The sequence below is a fragment of the Protopterus annectens genome, chromosome 5.part1 (assembly GCF_019279795.1).
Source record: "Protopterus annectens isolate FY-2018-M chromosome 5.part1, PAN1.0, whole genome shotgun sequence".
In the NCBI taxonomy this organism is placed as follows: domain Eukaryota; kingdom Metazoa; phylum Chordata; order Ceratodontiformes; family Protopteridae; genus Protopterus; species Protopterus annectens.
In genome coordinates, this window is record NC_056736.1 from 491,956,244 (window position 1) to 491,979,785 (window position 23,542).

General features: G+C 39.8%; 1 protein-coding gene across 1 annotated transcript in view; it reads left to right on the plus strand.

Annotated features, from left to right (window-relative positions):
- LOC122803222 (limbic system associated membrane protein) overlaps positions 1-23,542 on the plus strand; it is a 1,483,743-nt gene that overhangs the window by 1,078,833 nt on the left and 381,368 nt on the right. Inside the window, exon 4 of the mRNA XM_044072825.1 lies at positions 21,853-21,987. Coding sequence (XP_043928760.1) covers positions 21,853-21,987 — 135 coding nt within the window. The remainder of the gene's footprint in view (positions 1-21,852; positions 21,988-23,542) is intronic.

Sequence of the window (23,542 nt, forward strand, 5' to 3'; positions counted from 1 at the left end):
TGACCTTGGTACTTCAGTGTTACAGATTTCTTGCTCCTTGTTTGAGAGGCATGGCACATGGTTGGCTTTTGGTATGATGAAGATGGAGGTTGGGGTTTGTTGCTGTTGGAGCAGGGTGGTTCTAGTGTTTTGGTTGTTGTCAAGGGCATAGGTGGAGCAGTTCAAATTTGGGTTGGAGAGCCTCATGCCTTGGTCGGGTCATTATGGGGTTGTGGCTGGTGCATATTCAGCCATGAATGTGTTTGGCATCTATGCTGGAGTAGCTAGTAGTATGTTTTGAGTTTGTGGGGTCAGTGCTTCAGTTGTCTTTGTGGGGGGGTTTCGGGACCCTGATCTTGTTTTCTGTCTAGTCGAGATTGCATTTGCTTTCTCGGTTGGTGGTGGTGTTTTGGAGGGTGTGGAGTTTCGCTGCGCTTGCAACTTGTTGGGGGAAGATGGAGAGAATTTGTGCATTTTGTGGGTTATGAGTTGGCTGGGAATAACGTTTGTCAGCCACGCATGTGTGTTGCCATTATGGTGTGGGGGGAGGGTGTCATGGCAGTTTAGGTTTTCAACTGTCCAGGTTTTTGGCGGGAAGACTGACAATGCCTGTGACATAGTTTACATATTTCAGGATGTGGCATATACCCTAACAGCATAAGTAGTAGACATTTGGATAAACGTGTAGTTTTAGTTGGATATAGCATTTGCATGGTTTTATTCTAGATGTCTGGACAAATGTTAACAAAGTATTGAAGTGTTAATGCAACAGGTGTTTGACCTCTCTTTCGTTTAAAGTATTTTATATAAGAAAGATACCTTACAGTCCAGTGTTAAAGCTGGCAAGCCTAACATTACACTGAAATGTGGTAGTTGTCATATTTGATATTCTATTAATGAAGGTTTGTCAGTCTGGAGCATATTAATAAGAGTATTCGAATAATGGACATTTAGAACTGGAGGGAAGTAATGGGAAAAGGGAAGTATATAAACAATAAATAAGTTTTGGGCCTTTGCCTCATGGTTATTTACTGCTTTGTCCAAGTTTTGTTCTAGGAGGTGAGAGGTTGTGCTCGTATGTTGGACTGTGCTACCGAAGCCTCAGACCGGACATCTGGTTTGAAGCTGGAGGTAAGGGAAGTGGTAGTGTTATTGCGTATGTCATTGAAACAAAAAGGTGAGCTTCCCATACTTAATTGCAGACACATTGAGTTGATACCTTGTAATGCAATACATTTGAACAAAACGAGACATAAGGGGGGGGGTCAAAGGCCTGAGGAGGGCATGCTGCATAGGCACAAGATATTGGGTTGATCACTAGTTTTGTTTTGAAGGGGTCACGGAGTAGGTAGGAAGGGGCTGAAATGGGGAACTATGAGGCATAATGGGGCACTCCATCAAGAGGCGTCTATTTTAAGCACTGTCCTCTTTGTTGGGTATAGGTTGCAGTTAATGGCTCTTGTTGTTAAAGAATGGTCATAAGGTTAAGTCTGGTACATACACACGGGGCATAGGGTTTAACGTTCATCTTTGTCAACCCTGAGAAGCATGGTGCTTAATTTGTTTTCTTTTTACAGAATTGTGAGGTATGGAAATGGAGCAGGCTTCAGTTGGTGACCTGAAGGAAAGGTGTTCAAAGGTGACTGAGACTGTATCAAGGGATGTCACGGTTGTTCCGGTGGTGCACAGAGGTCACAAATGCGGGGGCACAGAAGGAACCATGGTCAGTGCCGTGACAAAAAGGGAATTGAAAGTTAAGGGATGCTGCTTGGAGAGATACTGGGTTCATGGAATGGGGCACAATGGCTTTGCAGGTAATCTGCCTCTGTGGGTCATTATGGCACATCCGAGTTGGGGGAGGTGTAAGGATAATTTGGGGCATAGCTAGGTGGAGACATAGTAATGCTTGGCCAAGGATGTTTGGGGAGTATGTGGTTTTTCACAGAGGGGATAGAGCACATCAATTGTAGGATCATAGACAGCAACTAGGTTAATCGTTTCAGGGCCTTGGTGAGCTGGCCAAGCTCAGTTATTTCCAGGTGCTGTGCTAATTGTCTGCAGGAAGGGCTTGGGTGCGACCTCTGGATGACTGTATGTGGGAAGTGATTTTATAGTACCATTCAGTTCTTGGTATATGGCTAAGGAGGTGTTTGACATGAGGTGGGAATTGTTCCATTGTGGTATTTTGGGGAGATAAATCTTTCAAACAAGTGTCGTGTTTGTATATTAGGTAAGGTTTTTAGAGTGAGTTGCACATGGAACATTTGATTTCTGACTTGGGCTTGTAGTTATGCAGTATGGGTATGACTTTTATGGGTGTATAAGTTTTGTTGGAGCTTTGTGGGTATGTGGGTGTTTTGAGGACATGGGGAGTGTCGATTTGTGGGCCTAGCTTCAATTGCGGTTGATGGGAGGCTGGGGATGAAAGTTTAGTTAGTTGACAGGAGTGGGAGCATCGTAAGGCAGTTTATTTGGTCAGAAGGATGTAGCCACGATTATTTAGTTGCAAGAATGACAAGGTTGAGTGGATTCATTTGGTCGGGGGGCATTGGTAGGCAGGGTGGCAGTAGATTTAGTAGGAAGATGGACAGTCTTATCCTCAGTTGGCACCCCTTTACCTGGTGTTATAATGAGGGTCATTGAGTTGTGAGGTTTTTTTTTTTCCCCCTTCAGTTTGGCTGTGAACAGACTGATGGGGGTAAGGTAGTGTTAGATTGAGGTGGTTGAGCTAAGACAATTTAGCAGGGGCAGTTTAAGGGCAGGGTGTGCTTTGACAATGCTTAATGTCATTAAGAATGTTTGATTGGTATATGTAGATAATTTACATTGTTTGTCTTTTCTCTTTCTTTTGCAGGTGATAGTAGCTGGGGCCTGAAGGAAGTAGCTTTGGAAGGTGATGGAGTTGACAGGGGGTTGTTTTTGCTGTTTGGCTATACCGGCTGCAGAACAAGTCCTGCTCACCAGAGTGGTGCTATGTGTCCGCAGAATGCAGTTAATAGAGGGAGCGAGGGTCCATCACAATGGAAGCTGAGTGAAAGCAAATGTATTCTGTTGGAGTGGATGTTCAGGTGTGGTATAAGGGGGTCACGGGTAATCCTATTTTATTTACGTTCATCAAGACATGTTTCTGTACTGGTATGTTAGGGCTTTCGGGTTGACGACAAGGATCAGACTTCGTTTACAGATGATGAGTACATTGAATGATGTTTGACTTAGCCCTTTTTTTATGGAGCCAGTTGGTTAGGAAATTTTGTTAGGAGGGAGGGGAAACAGCCTGGTCAGGCTGGTGTGGCGGAGAAGAGGGGCAGGCTTGCCCTCTTCTGTTCCCCCTCTGGTGTTTGAATGTTCATTTGCAGCTGGAGGCTGCGTGTTAAATAAGCGGAGATAAGGATGCTACTTATTTGATGGAAGGTAATTCAATAAATGGTGTATGAAGTGAGTCTTGGACACTGCCTCATAAGGAATGGTTGGATGGGTAATTCAACAAATGGGATATGAAGTGAGTCTTGGACGCTGCTTCAGAAGTAAAGTAAGCAAATAGGGGCAGGATGAGTTGGTCACACTGTCCTGATTAACATTACATGAATGTTTATGCTGTGATTAAAGCAAATATACTGTGTTCAGTTGTGGTTAATAAATGTTGGTTATCAAAGCTATGTTATGGAAGTTTAATAAAGGTCTTCAAATGTCATTCAGTGTGATGTGTTTATTGAAGGGGACTGGGACAAATGGGTATTATTTTCATGATTCCTGAGAAAAATAGCTAATAAAATCATATCTCTTAGCATTTTATTTATTTTTCAGCCCTTTTCTCTAACACACGGATCTTCTGTCATTCATGTTCCCAGAGCGCATTCATTCCTACTTAGTATGTGATAGCTGTGGAGGAGGAAAATTCATACAGGTGCAGGGAGGATGATGTTAATTTATGCAAACAAACATGAACTTGGATGCAAATCAGCAATCATACTATTAGGAGAACAAATGTGCAGTGACTCCATGCTTTAACCACCATGTATGTATGTGTGAGACCTCTGAGTCTTTGCCTGCTCCTCCGAGAGTTTGTAATAGACATGTTCTTACCATCCTCATCCTCCAGCCAAAAATCATCCCTCCCAGGAATCCTTTGCACCATGTTTCTCCAGTGTCTGGCCCTACTACTCGAACCCAAGTCTTTCAGTTCGCAGTCAGTGCTGCATCCCAGTATTCCATGAATGTATCCACTGTTTTCTTTCTTACAGCAACATTGTAATGCTTTTATCCGTAAATTTCTTTGTTTAAAAAATCGGTGCAGTTTCGGGTGGACTGCCTCTTTGTAACTGCATAGTGATGGCATCATTGTTATTTCTCCAGCATTAGTCTGTCCAACCTCTGCAACACATCCAATTTATAGTGCATTACAAGGAGGACTTTGTGCTGTCAACTTCAGTAATCAGACAAGAACAAGCATACCATAATGATTGTTATTTTTCTATGAAGTAAGTTGCAGTTGAAGGTGCTTTCTGATTCCATTCCATTTTTGCTGTCATGCTTAACTATGACATTTTATTGACCCGAAGATACATTTTTGTTCGATATGCAGTATGTCTGAAAGTAGGTGATTCTGCTAGCTGGCAGACAGATTGTCGCCTTTTGCTGTGGCACAGTGTGAAGCTAGGTTAATGTGAGCTGGTAATATGTGGGAAGCAACTTTGCCTCAGTAGTTTAAAAAAATATATATATCATTAGTGTCGACTTGAATTTTTGTATTTCCAGGGCAGATTGTTGCTGTACGTAAATATTCATATCACATTCATGACATGAACAAAAAAGGTAGTGTCTGTTATTTATTTATTTTTGGGTGGGTAGGAGCAATTTCCCCACTTTACAGCCCCATGATAAAGCAGGATTATTCCCACAGACAGTGTGTGTGTGTATAATTTAAGAACATAGTCTGTGTACTCCTGTTGGTCTCAGTCCAAACATCATTTTTAGCCATAATCTGGGCCCATAGGGAGTAAACATGCAGAAAGCACATATGATTGTCCAAAAGTATGGACAGAAAAAAAAATGAATAATAGAACTACAAGAAAATATGAGTATACCCAAACCTTATAGTTGCAAGCAAAAACATCAGTAGATACATTTATTTATTTATTTGCAGTTTATTAACTGGTAAAGTCCATCGGACCAAGATGAGCCCTTTTTCAATGAAGGCCTGGGTAGAAAAGCTCCACAGTATATATGTACAAAAATTGGCGAGAAGTAAAAACAAGAGTTAATACAGTATGTTCCAGAAACAATCAAGCTGTAGTTAAATACATAATGTAATACAACAGAGTTGAGTTACATAAGTAGTATAGAACCCTAAAGAGAGAATATACATTTTATCTTATGTGGTAGGCAGAATGCCTAACTAAGCTAGGATAAGCCAATAGGAGTAAGAGTAGCGAGAGGAAGATTAGGATGGGTGGGAACATAAGCATTCCCAGGTAGTGGAGAGATATGAGTGGAGCAAAAACTTAAATGAGGAACAATTTTGTGCAGTACAGATGTGGGGAGGAAGTTAGTTCCATTTTTGTGCAAGGGAGAAAGAAGTTGCCCAGGGGTACGTGATGGTTTGTGTACTTCTAGGAGGTTTTGGTGATTAGATCTGAGGGTTCGGTCAGGAGGGTGCATAGTAAGGATAGAGGAGCACGAGGGGCATTGAGAAGGGTTAAAAATGAGCAGTAGAGAGTTGAATGTAGGATACATAGTTAGGGAGTTCTACCCAGTTCAGAGAGTGTAAGGAGTCACAGTGGTGGGAACAGGATTATGATCCAGTAGTAAATTTGGAGATTTTATTGTAACCGGATGCTAGTTTAGCTTTGAGGGTTGCTTGCAGGTTGGTAAGGAGAGGAGCTCCATACATGAGAGAGGGGAGGAGGTATGTGGTGGAGAGAGTAAGCTTAGTTGAAGATGTGAGGTAGCGATTGTGTCCTAGTTTCTGGTGTTTTTTTTAATGTTGGTTTGGACGTGAAGGTCAAATTTTAACTGTTCATCGATAAGGATGCCTAAAAGCTTAGTTTGAGAGACTAATTTGATGGGAGTTTTATTTTGGCTAACTATAGAGAAGGAGTTAGTGTCTACTGTGGTATTTTTACAAGGAGTAAAGATCTTGATTTTGGTTTGGATGCATTAAGAGCTAAATGATTATTTTGTATCCAAATCTCTGTGCTGTTGAAGGCAGATTGTGTTATTTGCATGAGTTTAGGAAGGGATTCTTCAAAGCAAATAATGGCTGAACCATCTATAGATTGGACAAGTTTGGCATTAGGGATGCATTGATGGAAGTCATTTATGAAGACATTGAACAGAAGTGGAACCAGTATATATCCTTGGGGGATGCCAGTCAGAGTGTTAAGGTTGGGGGAGGTGAAATTATTCCAAACATTTGCTCTCTTATGAAATAACACTTAGAAAGGATTTATATAATTGATCATAAGTTGTCTTAAGCAGGACACACATCTCCAGAATTAGTTGTGTTTGCACAAAACTTGTACAAAACTGAAGCAATTAGGATATGTCTGGATTTACAGTTGTCTGTTGCAGGACAAATGTACAGCAGATAAAATTGTAATGTTTTCTAATTTACATTCCTTCTTCTGACATGGATTTAGGGGAGACAACAACCTGACCTGATAAATTTTGGGGTCTTTCCAGATGCCAAGAAAATGAAGTTTGTGCCATCAGCATATTGCCCTTTAATGACACTATGGTATGTAACATTAATTATAAATGAAATAATCAGAAAAAAAAAGGATGAAATGGAGTACAAGTCATGTTGCTTGTCAGAAAAGTCACTTCGTAAGATTTGATCTCACACTAGGTTTATAAAAGTGAGTGAGCAGACCGATCCCTACAGAGATGGAGGATTTACTTATCACACTTATGAAGAAATTTTAAGACTGATTACTTTAAGCAGATATTATTTGGAAGGTCAATATTGCAAATGATGTCATAAAATATGACTGAAGTTCCAAGTAAGCAAGCTTCTTCAGAAGAAATAGTAATATTGAGAGCAGACAAGATGCTAATCAGAGCAGACTACAAACCCTTTCCAACTTGTATATCCAGGATATTCATAATTGTCATAGATTAGCCATTGTGAAGGTGTAGTACAGAGTGGATGTATAAAAGTGGATAATAGAAAAGTCTGAACTCCAGCTTTTATTAATATTCAGTCAACTTTAGATTTCAAAGTATTCTGTTGATGGCTTTCATTGCTAGTGTCTGTTTCTTGTCATTTTCACACTTTTTATGACTCAAGAACTTAAATGTTAAAAAATCATTTGGTAGGTTTTTATTTAGCTTATGCTAACAGAGGTGTGCATTTGAATACCTGTATTACTCTTGCTAGTTAGAAGTTTAAATGGTATTTTAACTTCTGCTACTACATTTGTTGACTCACAGCTAAATTTTATTAAAACATACTGTCTGTCTCTGTCTGAAGTTATAAACCTGACTAGAAAAAGAATTGCAAAAAAGCAGCTATAAGTGTAATTGTGTAATAATGACTGACTACCCTTAACACCCTTAACACATAACCAATGAATGTCTCAGGGCTGCGCTGTGCAGATATTTGTTAAGCAAAAACAAAACACTGGAGGTACTATCAAGACTGCAAGTTTAATTGGTATAAGATGTTATTTTTCTGGACTTTTTTGTCACTGAAAATAACTTGGTATTGGTGCTAGTTTTGTCAGCTAAGAATGTAAGTACTACTTTTAAATTTGTTGAGCTAAGTGTCATAATAAATAATGCACTAAATTTTGTATAAAGTGTGTCTTGCAACTCAGCAAATTTACAACAAGGCATTGAAGTACTGAGGAATCCAAGCATTCAGTTTAACTAATTCCATATTACAGCCTGAGTTGTAGCAGGAAAGTGTCCATGAACAACTCTACCTACTCAGTTAAGATACAAACAAAAAAAAATGTATTTAAGATTTCTTTACCAGGAAAGTCCAACTTGGAACAAGCCAATTTTTAACAGACGCACAAAGAGAAACTCTCCAGACACATGTCTTTGTAATGTGGGAGGAAACCCACACAAACACAGGGAGGACATGCAGACTCCGCACAGAAGGCACCCCAGACGAAAATCAAATTGTAGAACCTGTTGTTGTGAGGCAATAACGTTAACCACTGCGCCATCCAATAAATGTGATTTATTAATACTTAATGACAGAAATATCTCAATTACAATTCAAGAGTCATACTAAATGATAATGTGGTTATACAAATTTAAGACAAATGCATATTACCCATAGGCTCCCAATAATACTGAGGAATAACTGTTTTTAATTTGTTTTTATTCATCTGTATAAACTAAAACAAAGAATGAGAAGGTCACACTGAAAAAACAATCAGTAAAAACTAAATGAAAACTTCAGCTAACCTAGAACTTCCACTGAGTGACCTCTCAAACCTCTGGTATCAGAGGCACATGGGATATATACAAATGACCCTTTTGAGCATCAGGTGTTTCAGCTACATAGCAATTCAGAATAACCATGATTTATTTCTTTTTAAGTAATTTCAATTGACAATTACAGCCCAATAAAGCCAAACCGCACTAGCTATGGATATACACATTTCAGTCTTGTTATGACCTCTGCAACACAACCAGAGTGCATAAATAAGTATAAGAAGCACAGGGCTGTTATACCCAGCTGATGCCCATTACCATTAGGGTGACTGTAAAATATCCCAGCTAACAAACTAAAACAGAGTGAGAAGGTCACACCAAAAAAAAAAAAAATCAGTAAAACTAAATGAAAACTCCAGCCAAGCTAGAACTTCCACTGAGTGACCTCTCAAACCTCTGAGACTTATGGGATATATGCAAATGACCCTAATGAACGTATTAATCAATACCCACTCAGATTAGAATGACAAACTATATGGCCTTCAAATTATGCTGCATATAAGAGTCTATATTGCAAATATTTTGTTGGGGAGGAAAACAAATTAGATATGTCGAATGGGACAGTGTTGAACAGGTTATTTCTGATATCATTCAAATGATTACTATGCACAGTACTATATACAAATGAAGGACTGTTAAAAATATGCCCACAGTACGTAGACTGAAAATAGCAGTTGTCTGCAGTCCAGAATACTGACAAACACATAATGGGTTTCCGGAGATCAAAAGCACTAACTAGACATGAAACGCAATTCTGAAGTTCCAAAGGGTTTCATAACACAACTGACGCAGGGCCAAACCTTTGCAGATTGCACTGGAAGCGCCTAGGGGCAGTTTTGCTGGAACATATTTCACTTTTGATTGTATTTGTTTATTTATTTATTGTGGCATCTTTTCACTATAGTTTTCAAGCAGAGAATAAAGAGCATGTAGAAAAATCTTCAATGTCAAGAAAATGAACCAGAGACCTGCTTCTTGAAAATGGTTGCTTGGCTCTGTAATAATGACATTTAGCCCACTGAGAGTTCAGTAGACATTTTATGCATCTTACTTCTTCAACTGTCTTCTCATGTTTTTTACTCTGCTTAAAGCTCTATATCCTAGGAAGTAAGAGTAGAATATCTGAACTCAACCTTCATGATGCCCTGTTTATGTTCCGCACCTTATTACCTCATTCTCAGGGAGATCATCAGGCATAGGGTTTTGATATAATACCCCATTCAGGCATTATAGATAAGCTCACAAATTTGGGTATAAGCCCTTTTATGACCCACTGGATAGCTAACTGGATCACTGATAGGTCCCAGGAGGTCAAAGTAAGTGAGGCCACCTTCAACAAGAGGCCAGTCACTAGTGGAGTCTCCCAAGGCTCGGTACTGGGCCTGGTCTTTTTTGTCATCTATTTCTCTGAAATAGAAGCAAATGTTGAAGGTTTATATCTGGCTAAGTTTGCAGATGATTGCAAGCTGAGGGTTATCATTGATTCTCCTTCAGAAACTAGCATTCTTCAAGAAGGCCTATCTCTGACTAACAAATGGTGCCGAAGCCATGGTCTTAAACTTATGCTAAGAAATGCATAATCATACACTTTGGGAAGTTAGTCATCCTGCCTAATTACCATGTTAACAATACACCCTTAAGATTCGACTCAGTGGTCAGGAATCTGGGTACGCACATAGACAGTAGCCTTAACTTCGACTATCACGTGGCCACAGCGGAGAGGAAATCCTTTTATGTTATGCAGCTTATAAGTAAGGGCATGGCATGTGGGTCCAAAGAGGTCATTTTCCCTTATCAGATAAATCACAGAGTACAATGCTCCCTTAGGGATGTACCTGACTAGGCATGTGCAGCAACTAGCGTGACCTTAGAGGTTCCTTACAGAAAGAATACAAGGCATAAGAAACCTGGCCACCTGCTTTATACAGTGCTACTTAAAGCCCTTTTCCTCTACTCAGTCTCCTATAGATTGCTAAGGGGTGATCTGTGCCTGGCTTACAAGGCATCCACAAAACCCCACACTTATGAATCTCTTGCATATTTTAAGTCACACAGTATCAGAAATTCAAGGTCTATGGAACTGAATTTTGTCTGTGACTTAAACAAAACATGCTGGAGAGACATATATGTGTCCCAGAGACTGTTCTTCCTTTGGAACAGGCTTCACATTCATACAAAGCTAAGTTCATCTATTACCCAGTTTAAGAGCAACCTACAACAGTGGATGGGAAAGAGGAAATTTACACCGCAATTTTACATTGGGCCTGGTACCTATGTCCCTTATGGATAAAAATAACATAAATGACTGGCCCTCAATGCCCTGTTTGGATACAGGACATCATTATACTTTTGGAAAAACCTGGCTAGGCTTAGAAAGGCCCCCTGGGGCATTAGCCTAGTAACAGTTTATGAACCTATAATAAAAACACCCATTTGTTAACCAGGTAGGCTCAGTGGAAGCACACTGCCATTTCATGGGCAACCCAAGAGCAATGTCTTGGACTTGCCTAAGGTCACCCACTAGGCTAAGTTAATCAAACCCTGCACCACAGAAATTACAGCTCACAACCCTAACCTCTACCAGCTGCCAGATTAAATGTCATGGTCTGAACTGATGCTATTTGCAGTACAGTTGTGAGGTCTGGTTAGCTATGCCAAGTAGGAGATAAAGTGTATGCTTTTGTGTGTGTGTGTGTGTGTGTGTGTGTGTGTGTGTGTGTGTGTGTGTGTGTGTGTCTGTGTGTCTGTGTGTGCGTGCACATGGGGGGTAAGAACTGTGGGTCTGGGACACAGTAACCAAATGTATAGTACAGCTTGACTTAATCCCCTTCTTAGAATAAAAATGTGTGGCTACCTATTTCCCAGAGAGCAATGTTATCTGGAAGAAATCCTTATAAGGAGAAGGAAATGAGAAGAAACCATGGATAATATTAGATTGTCCTACCTATTGTTCTGATATTCTAGCAATGAGCACTAAAATGAATACTGTTTAACAAGGAACAAATAGGTCAGAAAGTGGAGGCTATCACTGAAATGAGGCCAAAGAGTTGTGGGGGATTCACAACTGTAGCGGCAAACAGCGGGATTAACATGAATTCTGACCGATTCTGATTAAGTTATGCATGAATCTGATTACAAGCTACATAGTTTTACAGAAATGTAATGCAACAACCTCAATAAAATTAGGAAACAAAAATTCAACCTATGGAACAAAAAAAAAAAGTTTTATTCTCTGTTGCTTGATGTATGAGTATTCCTGACTCATATTGCTAGGGCTCATGAGTCCCATGTTTTATGCATACCATGTGAACTTTGAAGTGAAAGCGTGCTGCCTTTATCAAACCAAAAGAGGAAAAAAAATCTTAGCACCTGCTGACAACTGTGTAATGCTGCTCTCTTACTCATCTGCTCCCCCTCCCCACTTCATCTCTGCCGTTCTTTCCTCTCCATTGCTCTCAGCAGGTTTCTAGTTGTGTAGAAGGCAAGATCTGCTGGCTGTGCCAATGCTGACATGCTGGGAGCAAACATTTCTGGCTCCTTGAGGACAGCTCAATTTGGGCCTGGTCTCTCTCTCTTTCTCTGTGGGACAGATACTGCTTCTTCCTTCTAGATAAGCAAATACTTCAGGCTCAGAGGATGTATAATCCTGTGCATGATTGGTTGCATATTTCAGACTGCTGCAAATGTGGAACAAAATGCTATATATATATTTTTTTCTAAACAGGTTCACTTTTCCAGATGAGGGAAGGAGAGAAAGAGAAAGAGAGAGAGAGAGGGGGAGGGAGAGAAAAGTAGAGAAAGAGAGCAAAATGGAGATTGCAAATTATAGAGAAGTATGTGTCTTTGCCCTGAAAGGGTACGCTAGCTATTGTATACTGTATTTTCCGAGACTTTAAAGGTAGCACTTACCTTACTCTTCAAAAGGTATGCTGCCTACTCTTGGGACAAGGCAAAGCATCAGGTAGGACTATGACACTGTAGCCAGCATCCTTTGTAATACTGGAGATACTTTTCTTCCATGATATGCAAACAAATTACACTTGGACTCAGTCTTTACCAATGAGCAAATCTGAGACTGTAGTCTTGTCTGTGTATTATAAACTTAACAGGTATTATAGCATTTTGTTCTTTATCCATAATACAAGTGTCTCATATGTCCACATACTGTTCTCCCACACCACTATTGTGCCCTGTGTCTACCAGGATATTGTCACACAGTCATAGTCATGTATTTTTTCCCACTGAAATATTTGCTATGTTCCCAAGTATTATTTTAAAAAGGGGACTGGGTGTGAAACAAGGAGTGCCTAATACATATTTACTTCCCACATCTGTTTTGATCTAAATATGTATAAAAATATATAGGCACATGGAAATACATATGTACGAATATGTAATGTGCATATGTGTGTGTGTGTGTGTGTGTGTGTGTGTGTGTGTGTGTGTGTGTGTGTGTGTGTGTGTGTGTGTGTGTGAAAAAGATTGGAAGAGAGTGAGAGCGATGTGTGAGTGAATGTGTGTATGAATGAGAAAGTGGATGTGGTGAGCTTTATTGTGTGAAGTGAACCTTTAAAAAAGTCTGGAGATAAGTCAACTTAGTAAATATATAGTTAAGATGTAGATATGCTTAATTTCTTTTTATTGGATTTTATTTATATAATATGTAAGGTTAAGAGCAATCAGTGGAAAAAACATAAAATGTCATGTGTGGTCAGTCACATCATGAGACCTGAATTTGCCTCTCTTTTTCTTTTGCCAGAAAGGTAGGTTTCTGGTTACATTAATTTATAATGTATTTGGGTACTTGAATGTAGAACTGCACATTTTCAGAAGTGCAAACCATCTGATGTTCTGCTTTCCACCCATAGTTAAATCGTGTATTGCCATTTACTTTAAGAGGGATATGCAAGGTCTGCTATCCTTTGAAGAAGTGTGACTTGGATATGGGGCATGCTTTGAGACTTGTGTTGGATCCTCCAAATTTGTGTTCTCAAACTATACAGGTTAACTACTGCAGGTAACTATTGCCTTAACAAGGTTGTTTTCGAATTCTGTGTTTTCCACTCCACATTTACTAATGAGCAAGGCTGATTTGGATAACTAGCATTCTAAACTGAATAATGGCATACAAGACTTTTACTTTTGTCCTTTAAACAGCCAAATGGCTCATTCAGGTTAAGCATATTCTAAGGGGATCCAGTGTCTGTCTGCCTGGGATGACATGATAGACAAGCCTCGCTGTTTCACCAGAGATTATTTGCACCTGTCACCCCTAGGCTTTCGAATACTGGCCAAGGCTCTTGCCATCCCCATAGTGCCTTTTTTAGGCAAGGCTCAAAGGACAAACCAACCACCGTAACCAGCACAGGTAACCAAAAACTAAGGGTAATGCTACTCAATGCCAGAAGTCTCAACCTCAAAATGCACGCACTCAAGGCACTCCTCAGTATGGAGAAAAATCGATGTTTGTGCAGTGACGGAAACCTGGTTCAAGGCTCCAGAGAGCACCCCAGCACTACCAGGTTACAATTTATATCATACCTTCTGACCTCAGTTACCAGATCGCAGTACAAAGGGCAGAGGTGTATCTATATTCATCAAGGATACCTACATCTCCAGGTTAGTGGCGCAGCATGATGCCCCAGAGATCATCCATGCGCAACTATCAGCAGGCAAAACCACATTTCAAGTTGTAGCCTGTTATAGATCACCCACCATGTCCCAAGATGCTCATTCAGCATTCCTTGAGGCATTGGAAAATATAAAAGTCCTACCCAACACCATAATTTTGGGTGATTTCAACTACCCTGCTATAGACTGGGTGAACTACCAAAGTTCTAACTCCTATGCCCAGCGGTTCATAGAATTTATAAATTCAAATGCCCTTGAACAACTGGTATGTTCTCCCACTAGAGGGGACAACATATTGGATTTAGTCATCACAAATATGGACGCCCATTGTACCACACCTGTTATCACTCCCTCTCTGGTCAGATCAGACCACAAACTGATAACCCTGGACATCCTCACCCCTCCACCTCCCCCAGTCAAAGAAACCATCGTAAAAAACCTTTCCAAAGCAAACTTCAAACTACTTGCATCAGAAGTGGAAAGCTTCACTATTACCTTGCAGAAGGATAATGATATCCAGGATGCAGAATCCTACACCAAGGCACTTTATATACATCTTCAGGATTGCATGGACTGTGCTATCCCAAATAAAACCAAGAATCCTTCCTCAAGCAAGAAGAAACCAGTCTGGTGGACCCCGGCCATAAGCAAACTATACAATAAAAGGAGGAGACTTGTACAAAAAAAGGCCAAATCTCAAGTAGAAAAATCATACCTGAACAGCATTAGTAAGAAATTGAGGGCCCTCATCAAGTCAACTAAAGCCAATTTCGAAAAGAAAGTTGCCAAGGATGCCAAGGATAACCATAAGGCCTTCTATGGTTACATCAAAAACCTAAATGGCAATGCTCAGGTCTGTTCTGAGCTAGTACAAAATGGAACAAAATACACTGACCCCACTGACATTGCCAACATCTTGGCTGACAGGTTCAGTGCAAACCCCCCCCCCCATCACCACCTGCAGGGCCTATTACTATTCCAGGGGATTGTGTAACTCCAATTATTACTGATACGTTGGTTAATAAGGCTCTATCTAAAGCTAAAAACACTGCCTCCATGGGACCAGATGGTGTCCCGGGCTGTGTCACACGCAAGCTCCAAAATTAATTAACCCCGCATCTGAATACCCTGTTCAGTCTCAGCCTCTCAACAGGATATGTGCCCATAGAATAGCGCACAGCAACGGTGGTTCTGCTGCACAAGGGTGGGCCCACAACCGACCCTGGGAAATACTGACCAATAAGCCTGACCAGTCTGATCTGTAAGGCAATGGAGCGAATCATTATGGAACTCATAAATGGAGAGATTGGGAACCTCCAAACACTTGACCCCACACAGTTCGGCTTCGTCAAGGGAAGATCATGCCTCCTGAACCTGATGGACTTCTTTGAGACAGTTACTCAGGCTATAGATAAGGGAAGGGAGGTGCACATGGCTTACCTTGACCTTGCTAAAGCATTTGACACCATTCTCCATTCGGGTATTATTGATAAACTCACCAACCTGGACATAAACCCTTACTTCACAAGATGGATCACAAACTGGCTCTCAGACAGATCCCACAAAGTAAGAGTAGTGGGATCTCTGTCCGAATCAAGACCAATAACAAGCGGTGTGCCTCAGGGCTCTGTCCTGGGGCCCCTCCTGTTTGGCATATACTGCTCAGAAGTACAGGCAAGCACTGAAGGGCTGTGGCTGACCACGTTTGTGGATGACTGCAAATTGGGTGCTATAATAGAGTCTCCGGCCGACATGGATATCCTCCAGAAGGGCCTTAATGAGACTGATGCATGGTGTCAAAGCCATGGTCTCAAGCTAAATGCTAAAAAAATGCGTAGTAATCCCCTTTGGAAAAAACAGAGTACCCGCGAACTACCAATTAGGAGGTAACCCCCTGAAATCTGAAGAAGTAATATGGGATCTAGGGACCCAAGTAGATAGTCAGCTTTCCTTTGATAACCATGTTGTCAAGGTGGTTAGAAAATCCTTCTATGTGACCCATCTGATCATGAAAGGGTTTGCATCAAGATCTAAGGATGTAGTGATGCCCCTCTACTCTTCCCTCATCAGACCCATTATTGAGTGCAATGCACCAATTGGAATGTACCTGGCCAGGCATCTCCAGCAGCTGGAGAGACCACAGAGGTACCTCACTAAGAGGATTACTGGCCTCTAACAGTTGCCCTATGCAGCACGATTGAAAAAACTAAGGCTTTTCTCTGTTGCATACCGCCTTCTCAGAGGCGATCTCTGTCTAACATACGGAGCCATGTCCAACCCAGAACGTTTGAACATGCTCCATTTTAGCAAAACCAAATCTACTTGAGCTACACGCTCTAGGGATATAAAACTCAGCACAACAATGAATTGAACATGCTGGAGGGATAGATTCCCTTCGCAAAGACTTCCCTTGCTATGGAACAAGGTCCTGATCTACATAAGACAGTGCCCCTCACTGTCACTCTTCAAGAGGAACCTTGACGAGTGGATGGGTAACAGAAAGTTCACACCAGGGATCATACCAACAGCTCTACTAGATAGGGACCAATGGTACTAGCTGCTAGATCAAGGGCCTAGGGAACTAACCAAAGGGGCGGTGAATACCGCACAACATGGCTGGGCTAATATGTGCCTTCGGGCAGATAGCCCAGTACCTACCTAAGAACCTATGAACCTATATAACAATGAGGAATACCTGTATAACTATCTTGTTTACTTTAGCTCCTTGGGTAGTATGGTAGTTTTGACAACTGGAGGCACAACATTGTTCCCTCACCAGGCATTTACTTTACAATGGATGTCTGTTGAACTTGAGTATAATTGTTTGCCAGATTTTTAAATCAGAAGCTCACATTTTGGAGATGTTTTACTACTTTACTATTGCTGTCCAGTATACAATTCAGATATTGAGTATTAATGCTGGGGAGGCAGGAATTTCAGTAACAAAATAAGTGAGAGAGCTCAAATTTTTAGATTCTTGATATGTTAGTTTTTGAAAAGTCCTTAACAGACCATTCAAAATAGAAGAGACTGAGACAGTGTATTCAGTTTGTATTACATATCTTTATTCCATTCTCTTAAGGAAACAGTCCTTTAAAAATGGACTAATCTTCTGGTAAATTACTTTCCCCTTGCTTGGTTAGGCCTGAGATAAACACCTTCTTATGGCATTATACATGTTTCTTCAGCAATAGATGAAGCTATAGCCATGTTTTTCATACCATATGTAGAAAATAGGAATTGTTTATTATAACACCCTGTTTTCCCATAAAAATAAATATATTGAAAAGTAGAAAATATTAAAAAATATGTAGACTACATTGTATTTTTTGATACTTCTGTATTAGTCACACGTGTGGATGTAGTTTAACAAACTGCTGTAGCTTTTTTGAATTTGTCCTCAAGTTAGGACACATGTGACTGCACTGATTTTGGTCAAAAGGTGATAAGGCAGTCCTGATTTAAGTATGCTGACAGTTTTGGTTGAGTAAGTGAACTGTGAACCTCCTCAATGAAGATCATGTACACTCTTGGTTTTAGTTTCAGTGTGTGTGTGTGCGTGTGTGCGTGTGTGTGTGTGTGTGTGTGTGTGTGTGTGTGTGTGTGTGTGTGTGTGTATGTGTGTGTGTGTTTGTGTGTGTGTGTAGACTTTTATGATGGAAATGTTCTGAACTGGGCAGTTTTGTTATTATTAGTTCATGCATTTTGTTTCATTGCCTACTGCAAAAATGTTCAAACAATAAATTTAAAATGTGCTCTAACTCTAACAAGTGTGCTGTTTTATACAAGGAATATAATTTAATAAAGTCAGGAAGGTGTGTCAAGGAACACATGTATGGTTCATGGACAAGGGGCCTATGATTTGAAAACAGCCCAAAGGTAATTTTTATCCACCACTGGTCAGATGCATTTTCTTTGGATGTGGTGTGGGCTTCAATGCTATTTCAATGAATGTGAGTTTCAAGGGCAGAGAAGTTTTAATGGTAAGTCTATTTTCATTGTGAGCCACTATTGTTTTGTTTAGCAGATGTGTATTAGTGTCTGTGCATTGCGCAATAAAATGTAAAAATAAAATCCAAGTAATTATTGTAGAAGTAAAGCAGTATGCACATTAGTGTTTATGGTAAAGGGGGCAAAAGTGCCAGGTAATGGGACATTGGAATGGCTGCAGGGGGACTCTGGTGCCATATTTTGGTTCTGTTTTTCATTTTGCATTTGAAAGTTGATATCCTGCAATTCCATCAGAGTGGGGGGGTTACATACTTATGTATGCAAATTTTATGTTAGTCAGCTTACAGATTTGTACCTATTTTTCATGGGCTTTGTTCAGATTTTCGATGTTTCCTGGTTGAGAGGTATGGTGTATGTACATATGTGTGTGCAGCTGGGTGGGTGGGTGGGTGGGTGAGTGTGTGTGGCTGTGTATACGTGTATGTATGCATGTTTCTTTTTGGAAACGAGTGTAGCTCAAATGAAAATATTGAGGATATTGAGAACGCTGTTTAGCAGTACTGGAAACTACAATTTCTCATACAATAGGAGCAAAATTACACTAAGCACAGTGCTTAATAATAGCCATGAGGGAGACAGACTACATTGAGTAGAATGAGGAAGATAGAGAACTAACAGTTATAGTTACTATGTGAAATAACATACTCTAATAAATGAAGGAACTCAAGCACAGTTGTGAATTAGCAGCCAAACCTTTTTCTTAGGTTATTCATATCGGTGACAACAGAGAAACATTCGGGTCCACATGGGGAGTAGTGACACTGGGCTGTTACCTTTCAGATTTGGAGTCACTAGTTTGATCTTGATCTCTGTAATAGGGTGGGATACATTCTCAGGTATTCGCAAAGTCTGCTCGCTTTTCTCTTTGCACTTTGATTTTATTTGAAACATATAGCTGTTAGATTGGTAGTTTACCCAAAACTGCCCCCCTCATTTATAGCTGGAGATTTTGCTCTGAAAGTCCTCTTCTATTAAAGTCCAGGTTCATACTAAGCTAACTGCCCTGGCGAGCCATTTTAAGCCTAGTCAGGTATTCCTTGTGAGACTCAAACCCTGCACCTTGTGTTTGTAAAGCAAACACCTTAACCATTAGGCCACCCTCTTGATTTGTAATGTGGAGCTTACCATTCCTCCATAGACAGATTTGTGTTTGTGTGATTAAACTTACTGGAAGCAAATAACTGTAAGACTCTGAAGCAGAGGAAAATGGTATTAGTGGCCACGTGAAGAGAACAAATCTGAGGAGTAGTAATATGACAATTTGTGCAGTTGTCAGAAATGTCATGCTTTTTCATACAATGAAAAATACAACTAGAAAACTATTTTTAAAACAAGTCAAATAAATACAAAATGAGCTGCAGAAATTACTTTATACAGTAAACTAAAAAGATATTATATTATGAATCAGGACCTTGTACAGTATATTTATGTGAAATCTCCATGTTTTTTTTTCATATTGTTGACTGGGGAGCAGCCATTTTTTCTATGATTATTTATGTAGTAGTTTATTTGTCTTTATACAGTGATCATTGGCTTCTTCTTCAAATGAAACTTTGAGCTAGAGAAAGGGATATTGTATAGTTGCTGTTGACAAAGATTTTTTTTTTCCTTTGGGAGAGAAATAGCAAATTGGGTGAACTGCCCGTCCCATGGGATGGAGCACCATGTCTTATTCAGGTAAAGTCTTGCAGTCTGCATTTTCATCCCCTGCAGAAACATCCCCAACTTTCACAATGTGAAAGAGAAGATGGCTTTGACTGTTTATTTCACATTACCTCTGTGTGGTCCTCCAGAACCCAAAATACTATAAATCAGATAAAAAGTGTTTCACTAGGCATTTAACCATGCCCGGTTTATCTTCAGCCACCACTATATTGGCGATAACTGGATTGATGATCAAAAATCTTCAATGGGGATATGTGAGTAAAATACTTCATGCAGGACACTATTACTGTACCAGCAATAGTGGGTGATATCACTAAGCTTTTTTGTAGTCTTCTTGATTGTGCGTTTAGTAGACTTTTGTCTTACAGGGCAATCACCTAATGTATAACAGGATGAGAGAAACATCAGGTGACAGACTGCACTGCCAGTGGATGAGAATGAAAGCTGAGCCTTCAGTTTAGTATTATATATACATGGGGGGGGGGGGGGGGGCATGCGTGTGTGTGTCTGTGTGCTTGAATTTGAACAAGTGTGTGAGTATGTTTATAGAGGGTGTACATTTATTCTATATAGTTGCAGGTCAAAAAACAAAACAAAAAAATCCATTAAATCTTATTCCATCAAACATAGTGTAAGAACAGTAATATGGATCCTGAAAGGAGATGTGTGCATTACTACTCCTTTTTTAGGTCTGCAAGCTTTGGTGGTGGGCTCCAACAAGGTTCTTGTAGGACTGGAGGCAGGAGTCTTAGATTTCTTCAAATAAAGTCAGTTTCAGTTTGGCTTGGTGTGTGTGTGTGTGTGTGTGTGTGTGTGTGTGTGTGTGTGTGTGTGTGTGTGTGTGTGTGTGTGTGTGTGTTATCTATACACACACACACACACACACACAAACATGCATATGGCTTACTATCAAAATTGTGAATGATGTTATGCGAACTTTGATTGTTGAAAGTCAGTTTATCAAAGTTTCATAATGGCGATTCGAAAATGTCAAACTCGCAACAGCAAATGCTAATGTGCATTCGCTATTTTGAGATCGACATACTAACTGGAGATCGCAGTATGGTGGGGATCTGGAACTTTGCTCTTTTCCTCATTGTAGTGCAATCTCGGAGTTGTAATATATAAATAGCAGGGGGTGGGGGGTACAGCCCCCCTGCAAATCAAGTGTTGCATGTCATTGGATGTTAAGGTCAGTTCAAAAAATGTCAACAATTCGATTTTTAATTGTTTGATAGTAAACCATATAGATAGATAGATAGATAGATATGTGTGTGTGTGTGTGTGTGTGTGTGTGTGTGTGTGTGTGTGTGTGTGTGTGTGTGTGTGTGTGTGTGTGTGAGACGAGAGAGAAAGGAATACTCAAATTTAGTGAAACCCCTAAATGTTGACATCACAAACATTGACATGTAATACCAACACATCATTGCCCATGCTGCAAGCATAACCTCTGAGTATGCCAAGTCTAAAATAATGTTTTACGCATGGGGTAAGCACTCCTGCAACTGCTGCATAGGGGGTTGTGTCTACCACACCAGCCCAACTCTGAGATCAAACAAACCCCAACCCAAGGGGTTGTCAATCTCACATACCTGTCGACCATCTGTTTTGTTTGCCAAAGTGTGAAAGAGAGAGAATGGTACAGAGAGACAAAGCACTGTGGGTCCAGATTTTGGTATAGCTATAGATATGCATGTAAAGATAAGAGTTATAGATATAGACATAGATATAGAATCTGATATATATATATATATGTATATATATATATATATATATATATATATATATATAGAGAGAGAGAGATGTATATATATATATATATATATATATATATATATATATATATATATGCACTTTATGGAATAAAAATACACGAGGTTATGCTGCAATAATGGGACACAAACTGTGTGTCATGCAATAAAAATACATAGGGTTACCCTGCCATTATGAGACAAAGGCTGCTTGCTGTGCAATAAAAATACACAGGGCTACAGACAAGTAATGGGACACAGAATATATTTTACGGAGTAAAAATACACAGAGCTATCGTAAAGGTTATCTGAAGATATGGCATAGATAAGGGCATCATAAAGTGATACTTTTATTTTCTTTCCACAGGCAGAGATTTTGATGGTGAAGAAGAGTATCTGGAAATTTTTGGAATCACCCGGGAGCAATCTGGAAAATATGAATGCAAGGCTGCCAATGAAGTTGCATCTCCAGATGTCAGACAAGTCAAAGTGACTGTAAATTGTAAGTATCATTTCTGCTAGAAGAATGTTGAGTTACAGAAGCCTTGTCGCTTTTCTAATTAAACCTACTACAGTGCAACCGACCATGTGATAAGAGAACTAGCATGTCTGTGGACTTAATATATAATGACATCACTACTTGATGATACTTCAGGCATAAGCTGCAAATAAAAGGGAGTCCTGGTGTGCATCTTACTCAGCCAGATAACAAAGTCATAAATAAATAAATTAAATAATCTGCCATATTCATCAGTATAGATTAGAAGTATCAGCTAATAAGAGATAAAAATGCTATTGTTGCTTGACATGCTTATGCATACCACAGCTTTCATTAATTCATTTTGAATGTGATGAGAATGTTACCTAATCGGGGCAAATCTTCCTTTCTCCAAGGCTATTCCTGAAGACAGACTCTTGTGAGTAATGGATTTTATGTAATTAACAGGGAACAAATACACAAAATAATGCATTGTATTTTAATTGGAATGTTAAATTTCTCCTAAATTTCTGAAATGACATGGAGAGCACTGAGCCAAAACTTTGATTTGTGATGTAGGAGGCACATTTTTTTGACTGAACCTTGGTTTAAACCCTTCACACATGGGGAATGAAGTGTAGTATTTTTATGGATTTTATTGAGAAGATGATGGATGAAGTGGTTAAGGAAAGAGAGGGTTGATACAAGTCTGTTTTAAAATATGAACTTGGGTCTTTAGGGGGTAGTGCAGGGAATAGCGATTCCCAAATGGTTAGTACTGGAGTTAGTATCCGCAACTATTCTAGTGCTTATGTTTGCAGTTTCAGTAGTGGAAGCAAGGATGTTAATAACAGTTTAACATGTTATTGAGATAGATGTATCAAAGCACAGGGGCTGTTGGACAATTAGGGTCAGAACCCCACCATAGTGTACAAGTCTAGGGTTAATTTGAAGAACAAATTTGAAACTGCAACCCTTAGGATATGGGGGTACAACATGGCTGTGAAGGGTATGGTTAAATGTGGAGCCTGTAGTCAGTGTAGGTTTATTTACAGAGACTCCAGCATTATTGAGGCAAACTACCCGAAACCAAAAACATTTACCCCAATGGGAAGTACAATTGTAATACAATGGGGTAAGAAGTAATATATGCATTAGTAATAGCTCTCTGTTAAGGTGGAATTATTAAGATGTCTTTTATGTTTGCAGACACTGTATATACTGACTTGATATATGTTACCAGGCAGTTAATATTTCTTATGCTCTCGTAAATACTCTTCTTTTCAAACTGTGCTACACTTCTGATCATATGGTATGATGCTAGTGGTCTTTGTATAATTGCCTGTAGTTCATCCAAAGCTATCAGTAAAGTACATGTAATGTAATTCATCTTAACAGTAAGGGTGTACACAGTCAACAAACTGGCCATAGTTGGTAGTGGGGGTGGGGGTCTCTCTGTACATGAACGTGTCTCACATGCTCTTTTCTTCTGATCATTTTAAACAGTCTTTAATCTGGCTTTGCAGGACTAGTGTGTGTGTGTGTGTGTGTGTGTGTGTGTGTGTGTGTGTGTGTGTGT